Here is an 11,017-nt window from a genome sequence, read left to right as displayed (position 1 = left end):
GTTTGGTTGGCTGGACTAGCTGACTAGACCGTTGTTTACGTAGTGGGGAGCGTTTGGATGTGCATGTTCCGTGGACCATCGCTCGGTGCCACACGGCGCTTGTTTGCTGCAGAGTCTTGAGAGCGTGCAGAGGGCTGAACCTGGGTGGGCGAGAAAGGAAACATTGGCTTCGATGCGGCGCTTCTTTGGCGCTTTTGTGGCGTTGCATCTTTTTGTGTAAATTTACAGGGTGGCACGTCACAGCTGGGACAGTGCCAAGGATGTATATCGTGGTGGCGTATTTTGAATCTACGGTACAGGCATGTACCACGTACAATCTTTCAAAGCCCCCATTATTATGTGAGAAGAAATCTCTACTTCGTGTTGATGTGAAGCGTCGCATTTAAAACCATGGATGCTGAATCACGCCCAACTGCACGGAAGTGCCCGTAAAGTGAAGTCGATGATGACAGCAGACGGCTCCCAATACGGTATGATCTCGTTTCTGTCAGGCAAAATCCTACTACGTAAATGCTTCGCTTAATTATTTCAGACTGCTCTAGCCTGGCTTGGCCAGGTACAGACCTATTGTAAAGTCGTGGGTGGAAGATCATTGCCACCCTTCTCCTTACCACTTCCTCGTTTTGGAAGGCTGGTGTGGAATTTTTCTTCCGTTCAATCGCGTGTGGACACGTCCAGCAGTGATCGGCTCGAAGTCCCCGTTCCTTGTTTGCAAAAAAAGAGAAGTTAAAAAAGGAGAGAAGCTCACAAGGGGTCCTGTTGAAGCTTGTGCCGATCGTCTGGTTGTTGTTCTCCATGCTGGCAAAAATAAATCTTGGTTCCTTGTCTTTTGTCCCTGCATGGACACAACCCGGAGAGCAGGGGAGGCGAGGGATTAGAGCTGTTGCATCAAATCGTTTTTAGAAAAAAAAAGGCAGGGGCTGCTTGAACTGGCCCCGCGTTCTCCAGTTGAAACTTTTGAGCCTCGAGGAGAACCATGATATCATCATGACCTTGTCCTGATTATCCTAACCGAAGTGCTGAGACGTTCTTTTCGCTTTTCTTTTCCTAATCCCCATGTCGCTCAAGCTCGCTTCATAATTATCTTATATCCTCAGAAAGGATGTTAGTTCTAGTATTTATCATAGTGCAGAGTTGTCTTACGGTAATTTTATGACCTGCACTATAAAAGCCGACCATAATTAATTCGGCATAAGACCTCCACGATTTTTTTTTTTTTTTAGCATAGTACTTCGGACGTACCAGTCAGGAGTGCAGTGTTCATCCAATCTTTATCCTTACTGAGAACCAAGGGACGTTTATGGGGGGTTGGTGTGTCCGACATGCGATGGATGTGCCCAAAACAGCACAGCCCTGGGAGTGACAGACGTCCCCGCTGACAGCCGGCAAAGCTGGGGTTGGCTGGCTAAAAAAGCCTTTTTGCAAGTGTGACTGCGACTGGCTGAAGGCGCAAAACGTCAAGACACCGACCTTGCTCAGCACGTGTGGGCAGATGACCCACCCCAAAAAGTACGTCATTCGGCACGGAACGCCACAGCCCCCCCGTTTGTAAGTTGTCTTTGCGTAGAAGCGTTTGTTGGAAAAAAAAAACATGCGTTCTGTCGGACATTGTCAGATTCCCCTCGGGCGTCAAAACCGTTCAATAGTTCGAGGCATCTCGACGAACCGTGTTTGCCTTGTGCATCCAGACCCAGGGTTGCACATATGAACTTGTCGCTCGGTGAGCCGCGCGACCCAGACTTCTTTGCGCGGGAACACCTTTTCCTGCAGCAGGTGTTTTACGCATTGAGACGGAACGACCAGGTGGGTAAGATTAAGGTGGGTAAGATCAAGGTGGGGAACATGATGTTGATTCTGCGTGCGAGCCACACCGGAAGTGATGGTACCACCCACGGTGATGGGGGGTAACTTGATGACAACGCTTGTCTCTGATCGAAATTGAATCAGAAAAAGTCTGCCCGCTGGCCACGGGTTTTTGGCCGATCATTCTCTTTTCCGTCGCCGGTTCGTACACAAAAAAAGCGTGTGATTTGCTGATCGTCGATGAACTGACCAACCACTCACTTTCATGGGGTATCAGAAGCTTGCCCGAAACAAAAGCGCAGTCATTTGTTTCTATACCTATCTCACCTTACCTTAAACTTGGCGCCGCGCCCTGGTTGCTTACATACATACTAGCAGGGTACGGTACATTGCGGCGGGTACCAGGGTGTTGTCTAGTTTATTCTTCTACAGTAGCCTGCCCGGGGCACTTGTCTTTTCTTTTCTTTTGTAGCTTCCGCACCTGCATGCATCCTGTGCCTTTTGCTTCTGTCTATACCAAGCCCTTTCCTTCATCATTCTTGACAAAAACCACCACTACTCATAAGGCCTCCTCAAGACTGTGGAAACCTGCCCTGTGAACAAGATTCGGTTCTCCCTCCTCACATAATCGCCCGAGTTCTCACAGCGTGTTCGAGGAACAGCCCATTCGATACCCCCAGACACGGCAGGACCGCCTATATTACTCATCAATATTCATGCAGGCAAGCGACTGAACCCAAGAATCGAGGCACCTTCTCAGTCGAGTCTTGTTTGAGCCGTTCTTCCCAACGCCACTCTTCCTGCAACGACTGCTACGAGCAGCCATCTCCAGTGGCGTTGTCGTTCTGCAAGAACCCCACTGTCGAAACGGCCGTGGCTGGCCATAAAACCCTTAGCCCCAATACCGTTGCCGGCGCCGCTTTGACAGCGACCGAAACGACCGCAATGATGAACCGCACGTCGGTCGAATCGATCCAGACCGCAGATTCTCTCGCCCGTGCCTTGTACCGGCGCGCGCGGCTGTCTGGTCCTGACTTCTCCGACATTGCAACTGTGGTTCGATCGCTGCATACGTGCCTTAAGCACCTGCGCGTCGAGGCAGAAGATCCAGACAGCTTGTTGAACACGACCCAGCAGGAGCACAGCGTCTACGCGCGCCAGCTTGGTCCCATCGTTGAGGACTGCGACTTCACTTTGAAGCAGTTGGATACTATCTTGGAAAAGTATGGCGGAAGCAGCGCCGATACCCCTTCTGAGGAGGGTCCACACCGTGATGGCTACATTGTTGGCACTGCGGATAGCCGCGAAAAGGACATGATCGCTTTGATCAGGACCAAGCTTGCCAACCAAAAGACCAACATCGACATTTTCCTGGATACGGTCCAACTGCACAACCCAGCCAAGGCGAGACAGCAGTTTGTGGACAACCCTCAGAGCCAACAGCTGGACTCTATCAAGGATAAAGTCGATGCTATAGCTGCCCGGCTTGCGCGGCGCCGGGTTGCGCACATGAGCGCTGGCGATATGGAAGAAGAGGAGCTGTGGCAACAGTTTTCCACCGAGCTTGAGCGAGAAGGTTTCTCCAGCGAGGTTCTGATGCGAAACAAGGTACGTTCTGGCGCTGAATTTCCCTCATCCCTATGGTGTTCTTTCTCTTTTGAATCACGTAAAGTCACCGGACTTCAACTCTTGGGCATGGTTTTCAGCGGTTTTACTGACGTTTCCTGCATCATATAGGAGGTTCTCCGAGCTTACATCCGGGAAATGGACTCCAACGGTCTCTTTGATCAAGACCACCCGCCGTCAGTTCGAGGTCTTTTGCCTGCCGCGGAAGGTCCGAATTCACGGGGACCACCCATGTCAATTACGCCTTATCCATCTGATAATCGCGACGCCATGAGTCCCAAGGAAGTCATCTCACCTCCGACGACTGCCAATGAGAAGTTTCTACCATCAGTCAAACTCAATCGGGGGCCCCCTGACTATGATTCTGTGCATGGTTCTCAGAATGAATACAGTCCCCAAAACGCCCACGGCGGCTTTTCAAACCAAATGTCACCAAGATCTCGGGCCCGTTCTCAAAGCCAACCGTCACAACCTCAGAGTGCACCACCGCACCAGACTATACATGCAACCCCATACCCCTATGACTCCCTGCAATCCCCGACTCTCTATGGCAATGATGGCCAGCAACGGGTCGATTCTCAGCAGTATCAAGCTCCCATCGTGTATAACCCCCCTCTTCCGGCCAAGATACCACTTCGTCAGAATTCAGGGTCGGATTCTGGTGCTTCGGACTCAGATTCTACCTACAGTGATTCGAACAACTCGCTGGCTTTGATATCGACGCAGGATCTGATGCACCTTGACCACCGCATGACAGCGATGCATCTTGGCCCTCCGCAACCTTCTCATCTTCTCTTTTCACCTGGAACTTCGCCAAATGCTCCTGGCGGCCGCTACTTGCCTGCTCCTCCAGTAGGGGACCAATTACCCCCTGGTGTCCCAGGCAGCCCGTCCAGCCTTCCACCATACAGCAGCCCAGCATCCTCGGTGGCAGCAATTACTAAGCCGCCGCCTCCGGCGTACGGCAGCTCCCCCATGCAGATGCCTGCCATAGGTCAGCAGCAGCAGCAGCAGCAGCAACGGCAGTTCTCACGACTTCAGCCCGATAGCCATGGTAACGAGATTCCCCTCGAGGCCACATGGACCAAAATTCGCCGCACGCTTGTTAGCCCCGAAGTGCTTGACAGAGCGGGCGTTCGGTACGAGGCTCGTCCCGACTTTGTCGCCATCCTTGGGGTTCTTTCGCGTGAACAAATTGCACAGTTTGCCCGCGAGAGCGATGAGGTTCGCCGAGCAAGATATAGTGGTCAAAACTATCCACCTCCTCGTTTTATGCGCGATGGAAGCAGTGGCATACGTGACAATGGTATGCGGCAAAACCACCGGGACGACAAGTGGAGGTCTGGTTCGACGAGCGAATCCGATGACGTTTTGTGGGATACCGACTCTTCGTCTGATGAAGGATCCCGCGAGAGAGAGCGACGACCTTATGGCGGCCGCCCTTATCGTGAAACCCCTGAGAAGGAAAGGCGCCGAGGCAGTGACGAAATGGAGAGGAACACGAATGATGAAAAGACGGATGACAAGGGTACAAAAGTCTATCCCTTCGTGTTACCCATGGCAGCGGCTGCTGCAGCAAAGGGTCTTGATGGTAAAGCAACGCCAGCAAGCACAGTTCCGCCCAAGCCGATACTGAAAAACAAGAATGAAAATCACGTCCGATTCGACCGCGAGGGGCCTATCGAGATCTCACCCGAAGATATGTCGGCTGATAAGAGACGACGGGAACAACAACGACGGGAGCGCGACCGTGACCGTGAAGCGTCGAGGGAACGTGACCGCGATCGCGATCGTGACAGAGATAGAGAGCGGGATCGTGAGAGGCGGCGAAGAGACCGCGACCGAGAACGTGACCGAGACGGGGATCGTCGCGACTACTACTCGTACGGTTCTCGTCACGGCCACCACCGACACTCGAGCTCAATGGATGCCCGCCGCCACGGGCACCACTCTCAAGGCGCTGAGCCCAGCCGTGATAGAGACTCTGCGCGTCGGGAGAAGAAAAAGGCCTGGGGCCAAACGCTGGGCGCCGCCGGTATTGGTGGCGCCGCAGCTAGTCTGCTCAGCGTCCTTACCGAGGCGGCCACTGGATTTTGAGGTGTCCGACACGACAAGTTCGGCCTGAAGTCCATTGGCAGTCTTTATTCACTGTTTCTTTTAGTCATTTCTGGCAACTTTGTTCACACTTTCTCCAGAAGAGTTCTTTTTTGCATATACTGCCCCTTTTCTTTTCTTGTCATTTTCCTCCGGATTGCGAGTACTGTGTACTACTAGGATTTTATGGCATGTACGCTATCGCTGGGTATGTTCAAGCAGCGCGGGAAGGCAGAGTAGCGTAGATTTTACATGATACCCCTGAAGAGTGTTGAAAGATTTTGACATGCAGGATGAATAACTAGCCTGAATTTGCACTTTTCTGATATTGATTTCTGAATTTGATTCAACTGTTATTGCGTGTGTTGTTGGTGGAGGTAAAATTGGCGGAACTCTAACAACGCTACTCTTAACAGTCTCCCAGGATTCTTAGCTTTCTCTTACCTAGGGACCACCAAACACCAGAAGATTTTGAAGGCTGGTCTCTGCAAAGCCATGTTGGTGCAAAACATCCCGCCCTCGATGACAAGGGAACTCGGCGACTACTATAACGCTAATGTTCTTTTCATGAACACCGGCCTTTTTGAGTAGTCGCAGTACTGCACAAAGCGTTCTGCCGGTAGCGAGCACATCGTCTACGACCACAACGGACGCGCCCGGCGAGATGGCATATAGGTCCATCTCTATCCTGCCCAATGTAGAGTCAGCGAGTACCGGAGACGAGATGTGCGAAGGAAGCTTGCTCGTGGAGATGGTCGGCGGCGGGAGTTTGCCGGCCTCGCGGATCAGCACCAGGGGCACGTCGACCCGCGTCGCCAATGCCGATGCGAAGAGGAAGCCGCCGGCCTCGCAGCAGACCAGCGCGTCGATTTGGGCCCAGTCGCCGGCGAAGTGGCTCTGCAGCAGGGATGAGCAGAGGTCGAGCCCGCCGGGGCGCTGTGCGATGTCGAGCACGTGGCGGAATTCGATGCCCTCGCGTGGGTGGTCTGGCACTGAACGTATCATTTGTACCAGTCGTTGCAGGTCCTCGTGGATGAGCGGCAGCAATCTGTCTTGAGCGAAAGCCTTCACTGCTTTACTTCCGGGAATGTCGTTCTCAAAGGTTAAATCCGGGCAGTCTGACGAGGTCATCGAGCCCAGCCTGGCGTGTTTGATGCCCTCGCCGTCGGTTCCGTCCTCGGCGGCACACAAGGCGGCACAGTTGCCGCGACCAATGGCGAGATCCTTGCGAGACCCTCGACGAACCTGTCGCAGTTCTTCGCTTACTGTGACGCGAACCTCGAGCAGCTTGCTCTTTGGTACCAGGTGCGACAAGGCTGCAACCGGGGCCTGCTCTCGCATCCCGGTTATGAGTAGTACATCGATGGGTGCGGAGTCGCGCACCACCTTGAGGAAATGCTCCTCTGGGAGACGAGGCCGTCGCCGCAACTGACTCTTGAAAAACGCATTCAATCCTGATCTGTGCTGCTCCTTGTAAGGCCGGTCCGAGAGAAGCCGGTCAAAGTCGGCACCCGTGGCCTCGGCGTATTCTCGTTTGGTCGCATCGCTGATGCCGATTGCGCATGCAGTCGGATATTTGCGGGCTGGGTTGCTGCTGTTGAATACAGAGACCCAGATCGCGGCACAGTAATCTTTGCCGGCGCCATGTAACCCGGTGACCAAGATGATGAGTTTTGGCTCTGTAGGCACCTTCGGGAGGGGAAAGGCGTAGGCCAAGATGCTGTACGGGTCGGAGCTCGTTTTGAGACGTGCCAGGCGTGCCAGGTTTGGTCCAAACGCCTTGGTGGCCAGCGCAGAGTCTCGAGGATCAGGGCCCAAGTCGGCGCCGTATACACCGGTGCTCAGGGGAAGCAAGGCCCCGACGACATTATACACCCACTGTATTGCGGTTTCAGCAGCTTGAATTCCATCCTGGTCTCGGGGCCAGACGCCAGTGATTACGCAAGCAAAGTCCCAGTCCCGGCAGCCAAACGCGCTGGAATCCGCAGCCACATCCATCACGGCCGCCCCGCCGTGCAGTAGATGGAGATAGCAGAACGGCGAGGGTCGAGTTTTGATGGCGTTTTGCAAGACAGTGGCGGTGGCTTCGGCTCCGATACGTCGCAGGAACATGCATCGCTTGAACGACGAGGTCTTGCCCCCGCCATGGCCTCCGTGCATTCCAGACATGTACATCTCGGTATCGAATAGACCGATGCCATCAACCACCTTGGATGAAGCTTCCTGTCCCAGTACTTTAGCCAAGCGATCGGCCTGTGCTGTTTGCAAGGCGGGCGCCTTGGTAGAAGCTTCATACATGGTCACGCCGAGATGCATCTGTCCCACGTCCCAGTACAGGTACGCGTCGGCTGAGCAGTCTCTTGGAAGCTTACCCGCGACGAGCTCATCGAACATTTCGAGTTTGAGAAGCGCTTCGCTGTCGCCTCTCAGAGGAACAATCCAGTTTCGGACCGAGTAGGTTGGGCTTGTGTAGGTTTTGAAGGTGACGCTCACCACGATACCGAAATTTGTGCCGCCGCCTCGTATTGCCCAGAGCAGATCAGCCTCGTTCTCCGGACGCTCGGAGCCGGCCGGCTGGTGTGGGCCTGGCACGTTGCCAATGCAGAGAACCTGGCCGGAGCTGACACTGACCATGACGGCCCCGACGATGGAGTCGCACGTCAAGCCGTGCAGCCTGGTCAGATGCCCGATCCCGCCCTGGAGCCACAGACCTGCGCCGACGCTTGGGCGAGATCCCAGGGGTACCGTCAAGCCGGCTGCCATGGTCTTCTCGATGATGTCGCCGGCCTTTGCACCGGTCTCGGCGACGACAAAGACATTGGACTCGGGAGTACATGTTGCTTTGCCGTCTTCAGCCACGCAGATTTGAACCTTGTCAAAGAATCCCATATCGATTGCGACGACGTTGGGCCACAGGCACTGGTCGCTGTGGCTCCCACTGACGACGGTCAGCTTGGTCTTGTTCTTGAGCGCCCATCTGACACACCGCTGAAGGTGTTGGATCTCTGTTGGCCCAAAGACCGCGGCTGGGCGATGAAGACGGGCCTGGCGGTTCTTGATCTTATTCTGCGGACTGCCGATGAGCAGTGGCACTTGAGCCGTCAGCTCTGGTAGGGATGTGGCGTGTCTTGTGAGTGCGATCATGACCTCGGGTGCGCCGAAGCCGAGGAGATCTGGGTGGGCTCCTTCACGGCGGCCCAGAGACCGGCATACCTCACGCCAGTCGGATCGGATGCTGACCGACTGTTCGTCCACATCATCAACAGCGTACCCAGCAACGAAGCGGGCGAAGGCATCCAGGATCGCGTCGTCGTTCGTCACACGGATGACACCAGAAGGGAAGGATGCCGTGGAGTGGCACACCAAGCCGTCCAAGTGCAGACTGCCAGCACGGTGGAAGATCACCACCATTCCACCGTCGAACCGTCCATCGAGCATGCCCAGTGCTCGCTCGATAAACTTGACTTTGGGGCGCATTCCGTACATGCTGTGACAGAACAAGACGAGATCGAAAGCCTCTTCGGGCTCGTCCATGCAGTTATTCCCGTCCAGGGCAAATGGAGTGTGACGGATTTCGGGAGAGGTTTTCAGGCAAGGGAGAGGAGGCACCAGCTCTGAACCAGACTGAAACCACTCCTCTAGTCTCGCAGCAAAGAGGGTGTTGGGCTCGTATGCAACATACTTTGTGATCTTTTGCCTCTGTTGCTCGGGCAGATATCCGAACACGCTCTTTGGGCCGGGTCCAATCTCGAGCACCGAGAGGCGGACACGCCGGTTGAGTAGAGGGGCCACGAGCTGAGACAGCTGGGGTATGATGAAGTCTTGGTAGGTCGCCCATCCCGACTCCTTGACAAACATGTCAAAGCCGGCGCTGTACTGCGCTTCCGACAAGGGCGGCAGTGCTTGTGTTGCTGTGGCGGCTCTCTGCCTGAGGGCCGATTTTAGAGAGTCGAGGGTGGCCATAATGGGATACGTATAGGAGAGCAAAATCTCCTGTAGAATTTGGTTTGGGGTGATAGGAAGTAATACGTGGGGTAGTAGAAGGGGTGTCGACAAGACTTGGTCATGAAAGCCAGTGGTTGGTTGGACTTGTTTCGGATAAAAAGGGGTAAGGAGGGTGAACAGGTAAATGAAGCGTACGTGCCGGCTTCTGCACTTATATACCCTGCTCTGCTCTCCGAGGTACGCTATGCGCTGACGGCCGGCTACCACTCTGGCAGGCTCTCGTGTAGCATGCAGCATAAATTGCTAAGTGCATTGGACCTCTTTCTCGCTCCAATCAGATCCAGGGGGTCCTGCAAGTACCTCGGTGTAGCTTGACCAGCATATATGCAGGGAAGGCTGAGGTTCATGACCAGAGTAAACACCTGCGGCCACAAAACTAGCTATTATGGGTCATGAGGATACGTTACAGGAGCAAGAAACGCGGCATTTGTCATATTTCTCTCTAGTTCATGCCCCCCCTCCCTTTTTGTTCCCCTCTCCCTGATACATTGCGAATACCCTCCAGAGCTAACCACGCTGTCCATGAGAAAGCAGGGTATAGAACTTGTTCTGTTCGTTCAGATCATCCTTCAGTAAGCCAGTCATGCTCTGCGTCAGAGTCACCGTCCCCGTCTTCTGCACGCCCCTCATCACCATGCACATGTGGGTGCACTCGAGGACGACGGCGACGCCCAGGGGACTGAGGACCTCGTTGATGGCCTCCCCGACCTGCTTTGTCAGACGCTCCTGGATCTGGAGTCTGCGCGCATAGACCTCGGCGATCCGGGGCAGCTTGGACAAACCTAGCACGCGGCCGTTGGGAACGTATCCAATGTGCATCTTTGATCCATTGTATACAGCGTCAGCTGGGGCTTTGTTTTTGACGGTCTCTCCATTACCTCTTTGTATTGGTGGAGAGATGTCTGCCTGTTCTGCAGGTGTGAGAATGAAGGCCTAAAAAGAAACTTGCCTTTCCAATAAATGGAACCATGTGGTGCTCGCACATGCTAAAGATGTCAATGTCTCTGACGATGACGAGTTCCCTCGAGTCTATACTGAATATCGCATCATTGGACACCTCGTGGATGTTCTTGGAGTAGCCCTGAGTGAAGAACTGAAGCGCCTCGGCGTATCTGTTTGGCGTCTCTGCAAGACCCTCGCGAGCCGGGTCCTCGCCGACTGCGCAGATGATCTCGCGGGCGGCGGCTGCTATGCTGACCTTGGAGAGGGAGGGCGCTTCTTCGTCCGCTACTCTGCTCGAATCTGGCTGTGGAGCCGGTATCGAGGAAGAGACTGCTTGCCAGAAAACTAAGTCTAGGGAATCGTCATGGCTGCGGGCCTGACCAAAATTGTGCGTATCTCGTCTCATACATACCCTGATTGCAAACGTCATGGGCTGAGGACTGGCCGGTGGAGCTCAGCCTGAGAGGAGAAGATTCAGGGGCAGCAGCATCTGTACTGGCCAGGGATGTGGCGACCAAAGTTGGACCGCCCGACGTGGTGCTCTTAT

The 11,017-nt window shown here is 54.4% G+C and overlaps 5 protein-coding genes across 5 annotated transcripts; 2 read left to right on the top strand and 3 right to left on the bottom strand.

Annotated features, from left to right (window-relative positions):
- Positions 1 to 35: 35 nt before the first annotated feature.
- MGG_16851 (uncharacterized protein) lies at positions 36 to 438 on the bottom strand (the record flags this gene model as incomplete). The annotated part of the gene is made up of 2 exons (XM_003712510.1): positions 315 to 438; positions 36 to 208 (listed from the first exon to the last, which is right to left on the bottom strand). The coding sequence occupies exons 1-2, from the start codon at positions 331 to 333 to the stop codon at positions 36 to 38; spliced, it is 192 nt and encodes a 63-aa protein (XP_003712558.1). The 5' UTR covers positions 334 to 438.
- Positions 439 to 1,492: 1,054 nt separating this feature from the next.
- Positions 1,493 to 1,908, top strand: MGG_16850 (uncharacterized protein; the record flags this gene model as incomplete). Its single annotated transcript, XM_003712509.1, has 2 exons — positions 1,493 to 1,548; positions 1,689 to 1,908. 2 exons carry the CDS (start codon positions 1,493 to 1,495, stop codon positions 1,906 to 1,908), a joined length of 276 nt encoding a protein of 91 aa, XP_003712557.1.
- Positions 1,909 to 1,939: 31 nt separating this feature from the next.
- MGG_05047 (uncharacterized protein) lies at positions 1,940 to 5,841 on the top strand. The gene is made up of 2 exons (XM_003712508.1): positions 1,940 to 3,411; positions 3,541 to 5,841. The coding sequence occupies exons 1-2, from the start codon at positions 2,749 to 2,751 to the stop codon at positions 5,524 to 5,526; spliced, it is 2,649 nt and encodes an 882-aa protein (XP_003712556.1). The 5' UTR covers positions 1,940 to 2,748; the 3' UTR covers positions 5,527 to 5,841.
- On the bottom strand, positions 5,838 to 9,613 carry MGG_05046 (adenine phosphoribosyltransferase). The gene has a single exon (XM_003712507.1). The coding sequence runs from the start codon at positions 9,484 to 9,486 to the stop codon at positions 5,968 to 5,970; it is 3,519 nt and encodes a 1,172-aa protein (XP_003712555.1). The 5' UTR covers positions 9,487 to 9,613; the 3' UTR covers positions 5,838 to 5,967.
- Positions 9,614 to 10,035: 422 nt separating this feature from the next.
- MGG_05045 (GTP cyclohydrolase I) lies at positions 10,036 to 10,876 on the bottom strand (the record flags this gene model as incomplete). The annotated part of the gene is made up of 2 exons (XM_003712506.1): positions 10,036 to 10,347; positions 10,538 to 10,876. 2 exons carry the CDS (start codon positions 10,874 to 10,876, stop codon positions 10,036 to 10,038), a joined length of 651 nt encoding a protein of 216 aa, XP_003712554.1.
- Between the last annotated feature and the right edge of the window lie 141 nt (positions 10,877 to 11,017).

This window comes from Pyricularia oryzae, chromosome 3 (assembly GCF_000002495.2).
Source record: "Pyricularia oryzae 70-15 chromosome 3, whole genome shotgun sequence".
NCBI lineage: Eukaryota > Fungi > Ascomycota > Sordariomycetes > Magnaporthales > Pyriculariaceae > Pyricularia > Pyricularia oryzae.
The sequence above is the reverse complement of the archived record's forward strand: the minus strand, read 5'-3'. Positions and strand labels throughout refer to the sequence as shown.

Coding starts and splice junctions, on each gene's coding strand:
- MGG_05047 (XM_003712508.1), top strand. CDS start 2,749: ATGATGAACCGCACGTCGGTCGAATCGATCCAGACCGCAGATTCTCTC. Junction 3,412..3,540: donor AGGTTCTGATGCGAAACAAG/GTACGTTCTGGC, acceptor TGCATCATATAG/GAGGTTCTCCGAGCTTACAT.
- MGG_05046 (XM_003712507.1), bottom strand. CDS start 9,486: ATGGCCACCCTCGACTCTCTAAAATCGGCCCTCAGGCAGAGAGCCGCC.